At 44.2% G+C, this 20,839-nt stretch overlaps 1 protein-coding gene across 6 annotated transcripts in view; it reads left to right on the forward strand.

The window, feature by feature from the left end:
- SMARCA2 (SWI/SNF related BAF chromatin remodeling complex subunit ATPase 2) overlaps positions 1-20,839 on the forward strand; it is a 169,397-nt gene that overhangs the window by 86,441 nt on the left and 62,117 nt on the right. For all 6 annotated transcript variants that reach the window (XM_025891509.2, XM_025891513.2, XM_073878124.1 and 3 more), the window contains exons 24-27: positions 3,912-4,075; positions 9,117-9,344; positions 12,835-12,912; positions 17,680-17,898. In XM_025891509.2, coding sequence (XP_025747294.1) covers positions 3,912-4,075; positions 9,117-9,344; positions 12,835-12,912; positions 17,680-17,898 — 689 coding nt within the window. The remainder of the gene's footprint in view (positions 1-3,911; positions 4,076-9,116; positions 9,345-12,834; positions 12,913-17,679; positions 17,899-20,839) is intronic.

A 20,839-nucleotide genomic window follows, 5' to 3' on the forward strand; every position in this document is an offset into this window, starting at 1 on the left:
AGACTTGCCCTACTCTATTTTTTAAGCGAATTCTCTTTATGGTGTACCTCCTAGGGTATTATTAACTTTTGAACTAATTATACCTCACACAGACTTGATTTTGAAAAATCTTTTTATCTCTCCCCTCCAAAGTCACCGCAAACAGACGCATGGCTAAGTCAGTGTTCCTTCTTGAATTCGTGACGCGGTTCTGTCGTCCACAGTCTGTCTCTCTTGGCCAGCCTCCGGCACCGCGTCTCGTCCTTTGTCCTTTGACCTGGTTCTCTCGTCCCTTCTCCGTGAGGGGCGAGGTCAGCCCGCATCTGAAGGGCGAGCCCCCTTCCCTGCTGCTCAGGTGAGGGGCAGCCCTGCCCTGGTGTCCCCGAACAAGTGCTGTTTTACTACTTTGCGGCTTTTCGTTTAGAATCTCCCCTCTTCGAGGATCGTGGCCCTGGAATATTCAAGTCTGTGAAACTGGCAAGAAGTGCTTTCCTTGAAACCTATCTCTGCCACGTTCTCCTGCCAGCCTGAGAGAGTCTCCTTCACAGGTTGCCGTTGGTGGCTGACCTTATCCGTTTGTCATTAATAATAATTGTCATAAAAGGTGACGTTGATGGAATGCCTACTGCAGGTGGGATACCGGGCAAAGCACTTCCTGTGCATTATTGATGTAATTTTCTCGGCAAACAGGCTACTTTTACCCCCTTTTACCAAGGTACGAATACGATCCCCATTTCACAGATGGGAAAACAGAGGCTTAGAGAAATGAGCTAACTTACGCATGACGCAAACGGCAAAGCCAGGTTCTACCTTAGATCTCTCTGATGCCAGTTAGTTTTCAGAATCACTTTTAGCAGACCCAGGAGGCTACATCCCCTCTCCGAAAATACAGGCTTCTTTCCTGGCAGGCGGCATTTCAAGAATGATTTTGAACTTATTCACAGTTTTTAAAGTGATGAATTGGAACGAGATACAAGATGAATGGAGCCGCTGTGTTCCTGCCATCAGAGCCCTCACCATTAGGCTGAAGGAGACAACAAGTAAACAAGCTTCATAATAAAATGTTACAGATGGAGTTGAGGAAATGGTACAGGCTTCCGCCGCCCGCAAGAAATAGCAGCCATTTCTTTGGGGGGGTGGCTGGAGAGAATCAATGGGCAACAATCAGTCTACACACTCGCAAGGGCACCAGCCTCCAGCCACCTGCCCCTTCACCCGTTTGTTAAAATGACTTCAGATTTTCGTTGCTGAATTTGAGGTCTCAGATGTTTGACCTCGGGGGGGTGGGGGGAATCACGCAATGACAGCTAAACAGATTTCTTTTTCTTGCAAAGATGATGGTTGCATGAACAGATTTGGCTACTGTGCTGTTATATAGTCTTTGTTTTCCCTGGAAATGCTTTTTGAGTGAGAGCAAGTGGTGAAGCTACATCCCCGAAGACCAAATTTTCCCAAAGCAGCTGAAACTAAGTTAAAATTAGTAATCATGAAAGCCTGACAGTGTGTTCCTTCCAGCGCATTCTGCAACTTTCAACACAATTGCGCTTGCTCTTAATTGTGTTCTTGGTTATGTTCTACCTCAAAGTCTAACAGAACATGGGACTGACGCTCATACTGAGCGTGTGAAATCCTGTGCCACCTGCACGAAGCATTTATTTGCTCTGTGGATAAACCCTGACACAGTGGTTTGAATCTCCCTGAGCAAATATCCCAGCGATTGCTGATGATCAGCGAAGATCTCGACTCGGGGAACCTGTGACTTAATGGGAATGGCAATCCGGCAAATTCTGAACCTTGTCATTAGAAATGTCATAGTTCTTTGCCTGAAACGTGATTTAATCATAGATCTTTCTGGCTTTGAAAATTCATCAAGTTCCCAGCTAGTTAGACGGTGTGAATCCACACCAGATAGATGCTCCGTCTCTTTGCTTGAGGTACCTGGCGGAGGGCCCCAAAACTCCTTTGACCAAATCATTTTGGTATTTCTTTTGTTTTCCAGGGCTTTATTTTGCATTTAGGGTTAATTTCATCCCCCAGGAGGCATATCCACTAACCAGTCTAATTTATAGCTTAATGCAGGTGGTCGTTAGGCGATTCTTTTTCAGTGGATTTAAAACTGACCTTATATCCTCAGAGAGTATAGATGCTGTGCCCTGCTGTCGGAAAACAGACATCCTTGTCTCTGGAAATTCCTCCTTTCCCTCACGTTAGGAACATCTTTTTTGTTGTTGTTTCTGTGACTTTCCATGTGGTTTGAGGTGGAGGGTAAATATGTGAACCGTGATTCCATGTGAGTAATTTTGTCTTCGTTATTGCACCTCGAAAGACGATAGAGCGAGCGGGTTTCGTGATAGCACAGAACTTGTCTTCCGTTAGGATCGTGAGCACATAGGTCACCGTCCTCTCAGAAAGCCAACTCTGAAAAGAGAAGGAAAAAAAACAAAAAGAGCCCCACAGAGTTGAGACCTCACTCAGCAGAGCACATTTAGTGCTCTTCCCCCCAAAATCTAAACTCTTTACCGTTTCTCCTTGCAGGTTTTGACCAGGTGGCTAAACTTGAAATCTAATTTCGAAAGCAAAATGAGCTCTAAAGAACATTGCTTCGTTTAATGAGGAGAACCCCCAAAGCCCCTTGGTCCTAATCCCCAGTTGCTATATATGGGGAATTAGGGTTGTTTTTCTCCCCTTCCTCAGGAGGGTACTTACCATTTTTATTAATAGGAGGAACAGCTCCACCTCCTCCCGCCTGCTGTGTTTGGGTATTTGACCCTCAGGATAACATGATTTCATAAGCTGTCCTCGCTTAAATGTTCTAATCCTCTGAAATAAGTTGCTGGTGTGTTTTCATCCTTAAAAAAAGAACACCATGTAGAAGTAATATTTGTATAGCAGGCGTTGAGGGACTATCGTGGGACACGCATATCTGTTTCCCAACAGCCTAGAGCCTTTTTCAAAACTCTGCAGCAATGCTTCCCAGGGAAATTCATTACAAGCACAGAGTGTGTGATTGAGTGGCTGATTTGGGAGGCAGGTACGGGTGACTTCATGCCCTAAATGTGAGCACCGTGCTCTGCAGTCTGCTCCTCTCCGCTTACTCCCTGTTGTGGAATCTCTTCAGGCACAGTGGGGCCAGCCATAGGCAGGTGTATTATATGCTGTTCTGTTGGGTTGTAGGTCAGCACCCTTTGAACTCAACAGAGCAGAATGTCAGCATGAGAAACAGACTAAAGAGCTTCCATATATGTGTGTGTGTGTGTGTGTGTGTGTGTGTGTGTGTGTGTGTATAGGGATTATTGTGGCTCCAGGTCTTGCTAACCAGGATGAAAATATTCCTTTCACGTTTTATGTTTTTCCCAGCCAGATCATGCTCAGGAGCAATCCAGACGGTAAAACGCAGTGGAAATCGATTTCCCTTTTGTTTCCACCCTCTTGGCATAAACAAGAGCTCACTCTAATGCCCGTCGGCAAAATTGCCTTAAACCGTTATAATAATCTTTGTAGGCACATGTGCGTGTGTGTGTGTGTGTGTGTGTGTGTAGGTACGTGGGTTTTTAAAAATTAATTGGTGTTTTTAAGCACAGAAGTAAATCTAGAAAATGTTTTCATTAAGTTTTAGGTTAACGTGAGAATGTTCTGGAATTTGTAAAGTTACAAAGGCACCCGGTCCTAAGTGTTTAAACCCAGCATTTTGAAACAATGGGTAGTAGACCGTGTTCCTTCTTGATTTGAGAAAAGTCTCTTTCCCTCTCTCGCTCTCTCTTTTTTAATTACAAAATGTCCAAAGTTCCTTTCAAAAAGTACAAAAACCCCAGGGGATTACCTCACCGGTGCCAAGAGGTGTCTGTTTCCCCAGGAGGCCGGCCGATCTCTGTAGCTCTGTGCCATTTTCGGACGGGAGTTCATTGGCAAATTTACTTGTCTTATACCCACAGGCACCACCAAGTCTGAGGACCGGGCTGCTCTGCTGAAGAAATTCAACGAGCCCGGGTCCCAGTATTTCATCTTCTTGCTGAGCACCAGGGCTGGTGGCCTGGGTTTGAACCTTCAGGCAGCTGATACCGTGGTCATCTTTGACAGCGACTGGAACCCTCACCAGGTCTGTCCATCTGTGATGTGGGGGCCCCCGGCATCCCTTCTGGAACTAGGGGGACTAAGTGACTATTGGTGTCATCGTTCACCTTTGTGGGGAAGAGCAGATTTCTAAAAGAGTGGGCCATTTCTCCCAAGGGCTGTCTTACCTCACCCCCCTTGGAGGTCAGACACCTTCCACACACCTTCGATGTGCCTTTGGAAAGCTCCAGTTTGGGGTACAAACTCAGTCTCTGCTCAGTGTTAGACCCATCTCCTGGGATTGACCCCAAACCAAAGGATGTTTGGTTACAGGATAAATCACAAATGTCCAAAATAAAAACAGCAACAACTAACATTTATTAGACCCTAACTGCGCCAGCCTCTTTATGTGCGTCGCTTCATTCCGTTTTCACAATGCTGTGAGGTTGTTAGCATCACTAGATGCACCTTTCCAGTCAGGGAAAATGAGTCCCCAGAAGCTGTAAGTAAGTTCCTGAAGGTCAAACAATTCGTATATAGTAGTTTGTCTTTTGGTCTGTGTGTTTTGTTTAAAATCGCCATCAAAGATTATCCCGTGGAGCATCTGCTACTAAGTTCTTTGAGCCAGGTCAGTTTACAGTTACCCTTTTTATAGGATTGCTTTGATGATTGAAAAAGCCCAAGAGAGCAGGTCCCTTGTGGCTCCCCCGTGGTTGCCTCCGTGGTGCGGGGAGACAGTCACCTGCTTGTGCAAAATTGGGTAGAATGCTGTGTGTCGGGATTTGATTCATTTTGAAGCACACGTGAATTCAAAATCGGAGAAAGGAAACCTGCAGCTCCCCCATATGAATGTGACTTGAACATCAGTTTCCCCGGGCTGCTCCCTGCGCCTCGGTTTCCTCCACTGCAAACACGCAGAGTAGTAGTGTTCTCACTGGGTCGCAGTGGAGACTGGGATGAAAAGGCGTACGGACGGCACTCATTTAAGGCAGGGAATGGAGTCTTGGGCTGCACAGAATGGGGAGAGAGCTTGTGGAAAAAAAAAAAAAAGCACGCACGCCTGCTTCCCATTCCCTGCCACGCCATGCCCTGTTTTGCAGGTGCTTCCCAGACTTCTCCAGACATTCAAAATCTCCCTAGAGATTCTGCGTCATTTCTCTCCTAGCTGAGGAGCGCTGATTTCAAGACTAGACCAGTGGTTCCGAGCCTCGGGGAGGCCACGGCCACTGGTCTTCAGGAAATATTTTTATATATTTTATATATCTTTATATCCCACGTTGCGTTCCCGGGCACAGGTGGAATTCTTACTCCCGTGACAGACCTGCAGTTTTCCTGTTTACTGTTGGGAACTCCGCGTCAGTCCCACATTTGGAGAGTGGCTGCAGGGCCACAGGCCCTGAGGCTCTGCTGGGCATCTAGGGGAGGAGTCTGTGATTCTTCTCCTCCCCAGGGTGCTCGGTGTGGTTTTGATCACCCTATCTCTGCTGCCTAAATCTTTACTGAGAGGAAAAAAAAAAAAAAAAAAAAAAAAAAAGCCTGTCTATAGGTGAATGGAGGGTTCGCTAGATTTTATCTTTGGAGGTAAGCACATCTGTGGCTTCTCAGCTGACCACCTGCATTGGCACAGTGCAAATTCCAAAGGCCAGAAGTATTCACTGTCTCTAGAAAAGCCGGTTTACCAGGGAAAGGATGCTGGGACATCCATGCCTGTCTCTCTTTCTCTACCTCTACGCTGCTGCTCCCCGCCTCTGTCTTCCCCTTTCTGTCTCTGTCTCTCTCTCTCCGTCTCACACACACACACACACACACACACACACACACAAACTTACAACCATTAACTAAAGGTGGAACTCCAGAATCAAGTAAATTGCATGAGCGTTGAACAATTCATTCACCTTTCACTGTATTTGAACTAAAACTTAGGCAACAAAACACACGGGACCTCAGACTTCCTCTGGTCTTACTTACCACAGGTTCCCAGCAGTGGGCTGTATATTTCTCCAGATATTTTTATCTGCCATAGGTAGATTTCACTGCCGCCTGATTTGGGCAGCTGGGCTGATCATATTTTTCATGTCTGTCACTTAAATGTGGCCATTAGTTTGGGCAAACCTTTTTTTGTTTTTTTTCATTTTCAGAAGTCAGTGATCTTAGAGTGATAGAGTGAATATTGATTTTTCATATGAAAGGTAAGAGAACTAACTTTCATTAAGCAGCAAACTTCACTAGATACTACAAGGCAGTTTGCAAACCTAACTTCATACCTAGTCCTTGAAATACTTGCCACTTAAGGAAAACAGTCAGTATTAACTTGTCCGTGTCTGTCTGGGTATGAATCCGGCTTTGGGCTCTTTCCACCCAGTACCCCTGCATAAAGGTTGCATGGTCCCCAAAACGAAAGTTGTGGACCTCTTTTTACCATGTTGGTTTCAGCATGCGTTGCAAAAAAAAAAAAAGAAGCGTTCTGTAGTAATTCTTTGTCATGTTGAGTCAAAATTAAGGCATATTAACCAAAGAGCAGTTCTGTTTGACAAAAGTTGACAGATTGAAGATAGAGGCCTATAAGTCGCTAATTGGAGGCTCTCGTTAGAAGTAAAGTTGGAACATATACATGTGGAATTAGCAATAAAATCCCTCGGGATTACTGAGGCTCTCATTTCCAAACTGTGGATTGGAAACATGGGTTGGTACCCTTATTATTAGCCCCTGGAGCTGGAGTTGAGTTGTTTAGAAAGAAGGGCCAACTGCAGAGTTACCTTGGAGGCTTTCAGGCTATGTTCTTGTCTTCAGATACAATCACACCTGCTTAGTGTGATGCAGCATCAGACCACTAAAATCTCAGAAGTATGGAAGAATCCATCCAATAACGACAGCGTGTATTTCTTGGTCACCGTATATGCCCCCCTCCCCATTTTGGCTTACAGACTCGGGCTCACATTCCATAAACTTCTTCAGCCTAGAAACACTAATTTTTGCTGCTTTCCAAATAGATATATGGCTTTATACACACAAAAAACACCACTGGCACCACCACGGAACAGAACAAAACACCTCATTGGCAGCCAGCTCACGAGGGCTCACAAACTTACTACCCCCGTTTGTAGATGCCCCAGGCCCTCTACTTCCTTGCCTGTTATATTTGCGGCCACCTGTACCTTAATAGTTTTGTGATTTATCAGCATCTTCTAGGGCAGAGGTCAGCAAACTCAGACCTGGGGACCGAATCTGGCCTGCCATCTGCTTTTGTAAGATCTGTGAGCTAAGAATAGTTTTTTTCCCATTTTTAAGTAGAAAAATGTAAAATGGAGAAAAAAGATGATAATCAGCCTTTCGGTGAGAACAGTTGCTAAGTGTTTGCTCTTGGCCCAGACAATCTAGAATATTTACTATTAATAGATCCTCACTCTTAGGCCCATTGCAGAAACAGCTCACTGACCCCTGTTCTAGAAGATAATCCAGAGGTTGACAGCACACAACTCGCCATCTCGGCCGCTGCCTCACCACGCTGGTGAGCCTGTGTTCAGAGAGATGACTGAACCAAGGTCTTGTAAATGAAGTTCAGGGTTCCACCCCTGCCCCCAACTTTGGATTTCACTTATCCACCTCACTTTCTCCTCTTTGGAAAATCATCGAATCTGGATGGGTGCCAGCCATGTTCATGGTTCAGCTGTCTGATATTTAATATTATTCAGACATCTTCTGAGGAGCAGTTTTTGCCTCATTAGTCATTTAATCATAGAGGTCCCTGCAGCAAAGACAGGTCTCCTGGGTGGACTTGGGCCTGTTGTCGCCTTATGCCACGTGCATGACTCATCTGGTCAACAGGAGGGGCTTACAGCTGTGGAGTATCAGCTCTGTGCAAAATCGGGTGCTAGGGATGCAGGGTACAGGGGACAGACTTTTGCCCTAAAAATGGAAACAGGTCCAATGGGGGACACATGGAAACCAGTACTTAGTATGGGCTCAGAGACCATCCCCTGGGCCAGAATGAGTAAAAGTAACAGACCGAGAAAGTTTTATTGTATAGCATTAAAATCAGGTAACTTGGCCTCAGGTTTATGAAGGTTTTTATTGAAAGATTTCATTAAAACCTTTTTCTTCTTATAAGAGTAATATATGTTTAAAGCAGAAAAAAATGTTAAGCCATTTGAAAATAAAAGGAAAATTTAATAATGACTGTACTCTCATTACTGGGAAATGTCAATATTGTTGGCGTGGCCCTCCTGCCTTTTCTTGGTCTGGGTAAATATGTGCATACAGGATCCTGATGTACCTACTCATATGTAACTTGTAGTTTTTACTTATTATAGCTCTGTGTTATTAAATTTCTAATTGATTTGTATGATACTGTACATATAGTATATATGGCACATAACATACAAAGACTAGTTTTTTAACCAACCTGTTATTGTTGATTTTTTATTTAACTCTGCTTTAAAAAATTGTAAATAATATTTAACAGTGAGAGGTACACCTTTATTTACAAATCTTGGTGCATATCCATGATTATATCCATAGGATAAATTACCAGAAGTAAAATTTCGGGAGTCAGGGACCAGCCCAGTTTTCACACTTTCGACACACAGTGCCAGATTTCTGCCCCCAAAAATGTGATCAATTTAGTATTCCACTAAAGACTGCATCTTTGGTGGGTTTAGATCCCAGGAGATCTGTCACCTGAGCAATCCCTGTATATACAGTGTGTATGTGTAACATATGTGTGTATAATTCATGACTATTTTAAAAATCTTCTTTAACACTTGACACCAGCAGCCGTGATGACCTTGCAATTTAAGGTCAGGTGTAGGTCATATCAATGACATAATTCTGACATCAGATGTACTGGGGGTTTTTTTGTTTGTTTTGTTTTTAGTTGGAGACTAATTCTGATGGTGAACTGAGCTCATCAGAGCCCAGCTTCCCTCCATTAGGGATGAACTAGCTTGCCTATGTTAAAAATGAAAGCAAAATGTTTGATGAGTATGGGTGGGCTAAACAGCCCTCCTCACTCCCCTCTCCGGCAGGTGACATGCGTGCTCAGCTAATGCACGCACTGGCCCCTGACAGCATGTCCTTGTCCCTCACAGGATCTGCAAGCACAGGACCGAGCTCACCGCATCGGCCAGCAGAACGAGGTCCGGGTGCTGAGACTGTGCACCGTAAACAGCGTGGAGGAAAAGATTCTCGCCGCTGCAAAGTACAAGCTGAACGTAGATCAGAAAGTGATCCAGGCGGGCATGTTTGATCAGAAGTCTTCGAGCCACGAGCGGAGGGCGTTCCTGCAGGCCATCCTGGAGCACGAAGAGGAAAATGAGGTATTACAGAAAGCCGAGTTTATGAAATCAAAGTGACCTTTTGTCTTGGAAGGATTAAGAATGACCTCTTCATTCTTTAAAGAGTTTCCTGGGCTGGCGTTAATTAAAATGAATAAATTAGCTGCTATCTTCCATCCCGAGCACAGAAAGCCTCTGAAAGTTACCCAAACCAGTGTCTAAAAGCATTTGCCAGAGGGACCGCGAGGCTCAGCCAGGGCACGCTTCTTCCAGGTTTCTCCCCAGAGATGCAACCCGTGCGTGGGCTTGATCGTATTGTAAATATTGCCTTCTGTAGGGCAGGCACAGAACTGCAGACGGGCCCATGGGGGGAGAGTGGGGGGCAAAATCAACCAGATGAGACCAGACAGAGCTGGGAGGAAGAGCCCCTCCTTGCCTTTTCTCTCCCATCCCCCAGGGCCTCTGTTGTCTTTCGCCTTTTGATTAAGTACTTCAGTATGATTGTACGACAAGCCATCTTAACCTATTTACTTTGTACCTGGAGAGCATGACTTTTACCCCCAGTTCAAGGTTTCCTATAAAAGCTGACCAAAGGCTCAGAAAGTGACCGGTCTAAAAAAACAAACAAACAAACAAAAAACAACCTCTCTTTCCTTGGCAAGATTGTTCGAAGAATGCATTGCTTATGTTTCTCTAAGCGGGGGGAATCTTCAGGTCATCCCTTGTATTTTTTTTTTTTTTTAGATTGTCAGTTTTAGTAATTCTTTTTAAGATTTTATTTATTTATTTGAAAGAGAGAACAGAGAAAGAGAGAGAAAGAGAGAGAGAGCATGAGCGGGGCGGGTAGAGGGAAAGGGAGAAGCAGACTCCCCACTGAGCAGGGATTTCCTACATGGGGCTTCATCCCATCCCAGGACCCTGGGATCATGACCTGAGCTGAAGGCAAATGCTGAACCCACTGAGCCACCCACGCGTTGCCCCAGTTTTGGTAACTGTACTAAATTTTCAACCCAAATGGATTTGAAAGAGATCAAAAGACCTAGTTCCAATGTGTAGTCTAAAAAATAGAAAACTGTGCAAAATAGCAGCACCAATCTTTATCACAAAATTGTCTTGGGATGGACACCTTTGGTTTGATGTCCCCATATTTGTAAACTGAAGAGTGGGTTGACCTTACGGAGTCATATGGAGCACTCTTTTCATTACATATATTAGATGTAGCTTGACTTTGCCTTCAGTAGGATATATGTTTTTTAAATCATCTCTAAACTATAAGCCAAATTCTTTTAAAAGCCTCGCATACTTTTTTTTTTCCTGAAACGAGTCTAAATGTGAAGTAGATCTTGATATTTAAATGAATCCTGAAATGAAGCTTTCTGCACACTGAAGAGCACTTTTCTAGTGGTGCTTCTTCCTAACTTATCGGTCTTCTATATTTGATGAGTTACATGTGAGATTTCATTAAAATCATGAAAAAGAAGTGTGTACATACATTCATACCTTGACACACATTTTAAAAATTTTGATCTCGAATAGTTCACCACTCTGGTTCTTAAAACTGAATATGTGATATAGGTCCAATTCTTGAAATTGAATATTTGGTACTGATTTAGAATCGGGTTTTCGGGTGTTTTTGTTGTTGTTGTTATTGTTTACGTCCCTGGAAATTGAAGAAAAGGGGGTGGTGGTGGTACGTGATATATCTGTTCACAAAGCCGGTGACCCAAGGCCTCCACTCTGTTTTTGCTTAATTTGTCGTGTGTAGGCTTGTGAAAGAAGCTGGCCCGGGTTAGATGGGGTGCAAGGTGGCCTGGTGCTTTTCAGCCCTCCTAGGCTGTGGGGAGATGTCCGTGTCTCCCAGGCCTGGGGGCCACACTCCTTCCAGGCTATGGGTGTGTCAGACATGGCACCATTTTCTGGGTGGCCTGTGTCGGCATGTGAAGATGTTTGGGGATGCTGATAGACTGCCGTCCAGGGCTGTGGTACCAAATATTGAGGCCACAACCTGCACAGTTGACAGGCCACAAAGGACTAAGGCACAAAGAGCCCAGGAAGAGATTTAGCCCACCTCCCAGACATTCTGGTTTCCGGGAAGGTCAGGCTCCTGCAGGCAGACTTCTTGCCAGTTTACAAGAGAATCTTTTCATCCTGGGCACGGGGAAGTCCAAGCCCCCTGTTGCATAGACATTGAGGGGATAATATGGGGTTCTGGGTATAGAGTGGACAAAGCAGGGCACCTTTCCACCAAAGGATCCATTAACCAGATTCTTTGTATGGTGAAGTATCAGCCCCCTGCCAGCTAGTCCTTGCCAGATGAAATGTAATATTAAAACAAATTGACTTTAATCAGTCTAGAGATGAACTAGAATAGAAAGCTTTTTAGAAGTGATTATTAGCTTGAATCATTAGAGTTTTGCTTTATGGAAATGCATTCATTTCTAACATAGCGCTTCAGACATTATCTTGGGAAGCACCCGAGTTATCTCATTTAAGCCGCTCTTACACTCATACTGTTTCTAGAACAAGGTACCTCATTTTGAATGTATAATTTGGGAAACTGGATGTTTGAAGTTCTGGGTTTCCTCCTTCCTCCTTCTGCTAATACACTGAAATTCTCCATTCGATTTTTAACACGCTTAGCCAGCATATGATAAAAATAATTTTGGAAGGTAAGTTCTGCAGCCTCTGCCCAACTTTATAAAATCATGTTTTTCTTAAGTGTGGAAGTCATTGCATTTCTAGGAAGCTGGAGAACTTGGTTTCTGAGGAATTTGCAGAGAGAGCATGTGCCTTGGTCTAACACAATATAAAATGAAAATGTTAACCCTTGTGTACTTGCTTTCTCTATTTCACTTAATTTTTTTTTAATTGAGGGTATTTCATGGGGGGTTTGTCACAGATACATTCTTAGTTGTCCTATCCACAGCTTTAACCATTAGCACATTAATTCCCTCTGAAAGACACTGATTGAACCTCTATCTTAAAGGCTCTGTATTTGACCTGTCTATATGATTTTTAAGGTCTTGCTCTGTGCCTAGTCACAAACTTTCACCTATTTGTGGTTTTTTCAAGGCTTTGAAAGTAAGCCCTTGTATGTGGATTGAGATTAATAGCATTAAAGGGATTTATGTCAGGCACTTTCCCCTGTGCATTTCCGTACTTAAATGTTACAACTTCTCTTCCAAGTAAATGTCACACCCATTTTACAGATTAGGTCATTGAGGCAGCGAGCCCTTAAGTATCTTTGTTTTAGAAGTAATGGAATCAAGATCCACACCCAAAAAAGCCCAGGATTTCTCATCGTGTACCGTGTTTCCTTTCTAAACTGATTTTGCTCAGGGAAAGATGGTTTGAATAGCTTGTAAAATAATGATGGCAAATACTACACCCAATGACCTTTCCCTTTTCTTTCTGGCTGGAGAAACGGATCCCTGTGGTCTGCAGGACAGACCCACTTGACTCCTTCATACCTCACCCCACTTGTCCAAGCTCTCCCTTAATGTCTGTTAAGTCATTGTGTTCTTGACTCCAGGAAGAAGATGAAGTGCCGGACGACGAGACTCTGAACCAAATGATTGCTCGACGAGAAGAAGAATTTGATCTCTTCATGGTAATATCATAGGAACTCATGCACCTTTCTCTATTAACTCGAGATGTCTGGAGCCTGCGTGCCCTAGCAGAATTTCATTTGTGAAGCCTGTGCCTTTCCTTCAGTTCAGAGGCTGCAAACTGGCTGAATTTAGCCTGCAGGCATATTTTGTTTGGCCCACGCGGTGGTTTTTTTTTTTTTTAATTTCAAATTTGTTGCCAACATAAAAAGAATCCTGATTTCTGGCTTCTCTTGAAAAAGGAGAATGGGGCAATACCAGGCCCACGTCTCTATATGGAAACAGTTGGCCAGGGCTCAGTAGCAGCTGTACCCTCTGGACAGGCCATGTGGTCTGCAGCTTTGCCACAGATCCCCGCCCCCCACCTGCCGCCCCCTTCCCAGCTCATTTCTAACTCCAAGCCCCGTCGTTCAGGAAACCTGCCTGGCTTCTCAAGGTAGTTTGTAGCCATTCCCTCACTGTCTTCTTACTGGATCCCCACAGCAAATATGCTCCCTGTGGGGTAAGGGGACAGCAACCAAACAGTAGGGTCATCCCTCTCCTTAATGGTAAAGAGAGCCTGCTTAAGGGTACAGGAACCTTCCAGAAGCACATCAAGGTGTAGCCTTCACTGAAAGATTGAAATTGGTTGGATTTCACTGGTCCGGACAGATAGAAAAGGACCTTGACATTTGAGGCTTTAACATCCATGGTTTCAACCTTGATGTTTGTTCCACGCTACGTAGGTAGTCATGTGTAATTTGCTGGAATCTGCATTTGATTTGCATGTGTAGCCTGCCACAAGGTCAGGACGTGCAGAAACAAGCCCCTTGGCGAGCGAAGGAGGCCCTCAGGAGTGATGTTTTACTGCATTCTTAAGGCATGTTCGTAACTATTTATCTCTGCTTCCCCGATGCTCAGAATAGTCTGGCACATAGTACTTGCTTAACAAATACTGATTGAATGAATGCCGGCAAAATGTTGGACCTTGTGAAGATGTCAGCATGGATCAGGACACAGAAAGTTGCAAGCCTCCCTCCACTACTGTCATTCATGTTGATCTTTCTGACATTTAGTCTGATGACGGAATGAGTGAATAAATGTGAACTGTAACTCAGGTGGTTGAATGCTGCACAGCCCCCACATCAGAGGCCCCCCAGTTTGAATGCCCTCAGGTGTCAGTCAAGCAGTTTGCAGGAGTGAGGTGAGTGGAGGGGTGGGTGGGTAGCGGTGGTAACCTGGTAACCTTGTCTAAGGGGGACAGGGCCCCAAGCCCCACGTAGCCAGGAATTCCAAATGGCCAAGAGAAGCTGGAAATGTAGGTTTTTCATGTGCAACTCTGGATTTCAAAATGTTTGTGGCTAAATTCAGTTTTTTATTATGATCTGATGCTACAGGTCAAACAAAACAGGACCCCTGGCCCAGATAGGACCCACAGGATTTGCATTCTCTGTCTTTTTAGCATAGACAGTCTGAGAAGGGAGCTCCTGCTGTGTGGAGGCTTACGTGTGTGTGTGTGTGTGTGTGTGTGTGTGTGTGTGTGTGTGTGTGTGTGTGTGTGATTTTGTAATTTTTGTCTAGGGAACAGTCGTTGTGTCCACACATAACGATTCAAGATAAAAAGACACTTAATTCCTTCTGAGGGAAGTTTTAGGTAGCCATGGGAATAATTCCTAGCCTGGAATGTGTACTTTCCCTCCCGACCTCCTGTGCACCACCTTCCCCGGGTTGGGCCATTTTGGATCAAACTGATGCAACGGGGTCATATAACAGCATGGCCCCTGTAGGGTGTTCCTGAAACCGAGATTTCTTAACTCAAACTGTTGGTCACCCCCTTTATAGATTGTTCTCTACCGAGGGACATTGGAGATATACATAGGAAGCAGACATCTTTTCTCTCCTTGAGGAACTTATTAAAATGTAGATTCCTGGGGAACACGGGGGCGGGGGGCGCAAAAGGCCCTCAGCTTCCCTGGCTGCTCACTGCTTGGCAATAATGCAGCACCGCCACCACCTCAGGTACTCTTGAGGCCCAAGAACGGATAAGCTGCCTGTCATTATACAAATTAGATTAGGCCCAGAGATGGAGATTTCCATCAACAGCCCCGAAGTGTGTGTGTGGTGGGGGGCGGGGGGGGAGTACTTCTCTTTTTTGACTTTTGGGGTGGGTTGTTGGAGAAATTGGAAGGCGGGGGGGGGGGGGGGAACTGAATGTCTGGCCAAGGCCCAGCCTTCTTTTAATTTGGGAGTATTTTATCATGCAAAGAACAGGTTTAGAACGAGTGATGCTGGAAAGGGAGCACTTTTTGGTAGGCACTTCAATTTGGGGCTTGTTCTGCTTGTTTCTCAATGGCTGACTTTTCATTTTGGAATTATACAAATTTGGGGTTTGGTTTGGTGTTTTTTTGTTTGTTTTTTTTTTAATCTAAGCAGCGGGCTGCCTTTGGCCAATTCACTATGCATTAGCACCTCCACCAGGGGGCAGGAAATCAAATTTGAATCCTTGCCAGCTACTCTGATGAAAAAGTTCAGTGAGACACAAGAATGGAATGTGAGCTAGATTTGGATTTCATCTATTTAAACTTTTTATCCCTTATTATTAAAAAAAGTTCTCTGTAAAAATTTAATATAAGCTTGTGATTTGATTTACCATGGACATTGTAGTTAAATCACTCACATCAAGCAGTCTCTTTAAAAATAAAACTTTTCTTTTGAGTATTTTTCTTGTTTCCTTCTAAAAATGGGACTTCAGAAACAGTGATCTTTCATGCTGATTACCTATGAATTTTACCTAAAAAGATCTCTGACACATCAAGGTACAAATATGAAACATTTTGATAACATACAAGCATGAAACTTTAAACTGCTATGTTCCCTACAAAGGCAAGAAGTACGTTTTAAAAATAACTGTACTTGTTAGCACAACGTTTATTATCAGGTCTTAAGACAAATATATTCATGTCGTACCTGAATAGTGAATTAGACTTACTTGAATATCACCTTCAGATTTTGTTCTCATCTTCTGCAAGTAGAAATCTCTGGAGAGAGATGCAACCATCAGAACTTTAAGCTTATTTAAAAAAAAAAAAGTGCGTCAACCCTTTCTAAAAGGGAAAAAAAAGCAAGTGCAATTTACTTTTTATATCAGATTTTATATCAATTTGCTTTTTATTTTTTTATATCCATTTTTTTATTTTTATGTCAGGAAAGATTTACATTCCCAATCGTGAACAAATGCATGGCGTAAGTCATTTTAACAGTTCTTGGTACAGGTAATGGTGGTGGTCAAACCAAAAATCAAAGTGTTATCTCAGTGGACTATGTTAACCAAAAAATGGTTTGTTTGTTTGTTTTCTTATTAGCAGTCTAAAGAACTGTTAGGAGGTCACTTCAAGAAGCCCCTCTCTAGATTGCATTCAGCAAGGCATTCTCTGTGCTAACAACGCAAGTTTGGTAGATGCCATTTCTGATACCAGAGCATTAGGAGTCAGGATTAAGAACAACCTCTCCAGCTAGCCCATGACAGAACAGGACAGCCACACTTATCGACGAATTGGGCTCCCCATGCTGCAGGCCTGCCCCATGTTGGGAATATAATGATTTCCAAAAAAAGTGTGAGTGCAGTTTAAGGGACTTTGAACTTGAATTTTTTATGTGGATCCTAGAGGTCAAGTTTGGATTTGAATAGAAATTTCATTTACCTTTGGTTGCCGGTTTTAGTTCTTGTGAAAAAGTTATGTTGAATCCCTGTTTCAATACGGTAGATCCGAAGGAAGAAAAGGGCAAGGTAAATCATTGAATGGTTCATGGTCTATTCGACTGTAGCAATAGTACATCTAGCTAGCAATGTATATATCTATATATACTTATATAACTAACGTATGCAGCAATTCAGTGGAGGTTTTATTTGCTTTTTAAAGCTAGCGGGTTGTTTAATTACAGGTTAAAGCCGGGTGTGTGGCACTTACCTTACTTACAAGTGCACTGGATTTTTAAAAAGAAAGCAAGAGGTGGGGGCTTAGGCGTTTGGGAATCAATGAAAATATATGAAAGGGAGACACTTTACTTATAACCTTATCAGTTAAGATGAAATTGCATCTGACCGTCTTCTCTGGCATGATAGTATTTTCATAAGAGCTAAACTTCTTAAAAGCTAAAGAGTTGAAGGACATCCCTCTCACGGAGCCCACAGTGCACCAAAAATGTAATACCTTCGTGGCCGAATGACTAATTAAGCCATTAATGTAACCCACATGTCTGAGTCCGAGGGTGGCCGATCTGCGGCGACACTTGGGGTGCTGACTTTGTTTGCTGGTTGTTTAATTAAAAGCATGAGCCCTATTGAGTAAAAGGAAGTCTTCTTAATGAAGTTTCTCTTTTATAGGCTTAAGGAGTACTTTTATGCCAGGGAAGCAGTGAATTATATCTCCAGGGCTCATATTTTTTAAATACATCCCCAATTGGACTTTCCTCGCTATGACTTAAAGGGAGAGCTTTGCACACACACAGACTAAGTACAGGAATTTTTAAAGAGTGTATTTTCAATGCATGAATTTCAAAGATGGGGTACAGAGGGAGGGAAGAGACTTTACCTTGCAGAATCTTCTGCGGAGACAGGGTGCTTGAGGAACGAGCTAGAACACGTCAGCCAGGATCGAGAGACTTTATGGGAAAAGCAGAAAGTGACCCTGAAACCATGGGGGGTGACTTGTGAACGTTTTGTGTGCTGTGAGGTTGATCCTGTGCCGAGTCCCCTTTCCCACTGGTGAAACTCTTGTTAATACCTCCAGCGTATGGACATGGACCGGCGGAGGGAGGATGCCCGGAACCCGAAGCGTAAGCCCCGCTTAATGGAGGAAGATGAGCTGCCTTCCTGGATTATTAAGGATGATGCCGAAGTAGAACGGCTCACGTGTGAAGAAGAGGAGGAGAAGATATTTGGCAGGGGGTCTCGCCAGCGCCGGGACGTGGACTACAGCGATGCCCTCACAGAGAAGCAGTGGCTGAGGGTAGGTGTGGCTTCCTTACCTGTCCTTGCCAGGTGGATGCTCCTGTTCTTGCGCAATCGGGAGCCCAGGGACCAGTGGCCAGCGAAAGCAGAAGGGGCTCTTGAACACAGGGAAGGTCGCTTGGCTGTTGCCATGGCCTCTTTGCATTTCAAGGCAGGGCCTTGATATATAAGGAAGAATGTCTTGCGAGAGCAGAATTGGCCATTGGAAGCAATGAGGCCCGCTGATGTTTTATGACCAATTGCCTGGTCATGCCTCACTGTCGGAGTTAGGATCAAAATGTGCAAGGGGACCTGAGAGATCTTTTTGATTGTTCCCCCTCAATGTCCTGGTCTTGAATTGGAGTTTTAGTTTTCTAAGGCCTGCAGAGAGAGTTGAGACAGTAGTATTTTCGTTTTTTCCTAGACCCAAAGAAATTAGAGCTGGAAGGTGTCTTTGTATTCTCTTGGTTTTAGGGACAAAGCAGTTGTGGCCCAGAGAGGTTCAGTGACTGCAGGATCACACAGCTGGCTAGAAATAAGAATTTGTGAGTGCTGAAGCATTTGTGTGCCCAGTTTTGGCTACTGTGATCTGTCCATCGCAAGCACAGACTGGGGTTACTGAAGTTTGGAAACGTTATTCTGTAGTTTGGGGTCCCCCCCGACTTTGGAAAATGTTGATTTCTCATCTTGACTGGGGAATGAAATCTCAGAATGTTTGCCTGGGGAGCATAGACATACCGCAATGCCCCTAGGAGTGACGTGCTTGAATGCCACGGCCGGTGGGGATCTTGCATTTGAAGGTTTTGCCCCACTTTCCCTCACTGGGAGCAGACTTAGTACCGGTGTTGACAGCAATCTGGGACCCTCGTTCCAGGCAGGACCAGTAAATGTGCACTGGAAATGGTCAGCTCCGTTGGGTTGAAAACCAAACAACATAGAAGCTGTTGTTGTGAGTTGTTCATTTTATCGAAAGGGAATGCCATTCCCAAGCTTTGTGAAACATGGCTTTAGGACCCAGCACATAAGTAGGTAGGTGGGTAGAAAGGCAATGGGAAGGATTTTGAGATCGGTTATCAAAGGCAGATAGATCTTGGCACCACTTGAGATGTGATTTACTCAGGATGCCCTATGATGAGAGAGACGTGACCTGAATTTTGAAAAGACTGAGAAAAGAAGAGCATTGCTCGTATTTATGGCTGAACAATGGCATGTGAAATCTAACTTCCTCTGTGCGACTGTCTTACTCTCATATCCAAATATCCCCGTGGCCCCAGAGCACGGTTTTATGAATTTCTTTTGTTTCCCAGTTGTGAGGTTGTAGCTGTATAATTAAGATTCATTCTGTAATGTGAAGAGTTTTGTGTTTGTTTAATAATCATTTCTGAGCTCAGGAAAATTCTCCCTTTCTCTTTTATTTAAGCAATAAACTGAGTACCTGGAGTCCTATACAGCAGATGATACAACCATCCAGGCCAACATGGAAAGTCAATCTTTATAAGTAGAATCTGCAGATATTACAAGCAAAATCACCTTGTCTTTTAGGCAAGACTGTGGCTGAACTCACCATTTTTAAAATAACCATTGGGAAACGCTTTTAAGAAAAATAACATGGAGGGGCGCCTGGGTGGCTCAGATGGTTAAGCGTCTGCCTTCAGCTCAGGTCGTGATCCTGGGGTCCTGGGATCGAGCCCTGCAGCGGGCTCCCTGCTTCGTGGGGCATCTGCTTCTCCCTCTCCCTCTACTATTCCCCCTGCTTGTGCTCTCTCGCTCTCTCTGTCAAATAAATAAATAAAATCTTTATTAAAAAGAAAAAAGAAAAATAACACGGATCTTAGAAAGTTTTCAGGTTTAGAATACCTCATTTGTTCTCTTTTCCCTTCAGTGTCTGTCACTAATGAAGAGCGGTGCCTAGCACATAGTGGGGACCCAAGGAATGTTTGCAAAATGAAATTGTAACTTTTAAGAGGAAAGTAGACATTGACTCGTTGACCATAATGTTAGGATAGCCTTTCTCTTCCTGGTGATCCAGTAGACACTCTTTGACCTCTAACATACACGTCTAAAAATGGAAAACTAGTTTGTTTTTCAAAACAACACTGTGAAATTTGCATTTATAGTATAATAGAGTGTTCATGCGGAGGTGTCTTGTGAGATACAGAGACACCTGGGAAGGACAGAAGTGTTCTCAGCACAGCTCTGTTGTAGTACCTCTTTTTGTGATCTATTCTTTTGAAAATGGTCTGTCTGCATTTGGAAGGAGCTAGTGACTCTGTCAGCCGGGACCCTCAGTCGAGACATGGCCTCAGCATTCAAAATAGATGCTTACTGTCCTTTGTTCTTCTTGTTCGCCAGCAGCAGTCCTGTTCAATAGCAGCCTAGCAAGCTTTTTGGATAATAACATTATATTCAAGGGGTTTTCACGAGCCTGGACATGAAGAGATGTTCTCTGCTGGCTTATGATTGAGTGTGTTGCATAGACCCGGCCAACCCAGCCTTGAAAGGGAATATGGCAAAGCCTGTCGTGTAAGAAATGCTGAGACGGGGCTAAAATAATTCTTCTTTTCTCCTGGCGATGTTGTACAAAGCCTGCTTGGCAGAGGCCTCGGCGATGCACAGAATCCCAGAGCTGGAAGGCAGCTGAATGGAGCCGCTCCCCATCCCGTGCCCACAGCACAGTATCCGCAGCCCCCGTGCCAAGAGGCTGGCCATCCCTCAAGGAGACGCGCTGCCTTTTTGTCTGCAGAGCGCCTCCAGTTTGTGGTCAGCCCTGATTGTTAGTTCCTCCCCGCTTTGGACAGATCCCTCTTTCCCCGTCACTGTCCCTCGCTGGCCTTGCTTCTGCTTCCTGGGGTGGACAGAACCCTGTTTTCTTCTGTGTTTAGCATCACATCCCACTGGACCAAACCTGAGGACTTGTGGTCAGTCCGGAATGCACTTCCCCACCCCTCCTCCTTCTGCTG

Source organism: Callorhinus ursinus, unplaced genomic scaffold (genome assembly GCF_003265705.2).
Source record: "Callorhinus ursinus isolate GAN/ISIS: 27379988/994484 unplaced genomic scaffold, GSC_fseal_2.0 scaffold28, whole genome shotgun sequence".
Lineage (NCBI taxonomy): Eukaryota > Metazoa > Chordata > Mammalia > Carnivora > Otariidae > Callorhinus > Callorhinus ursinus.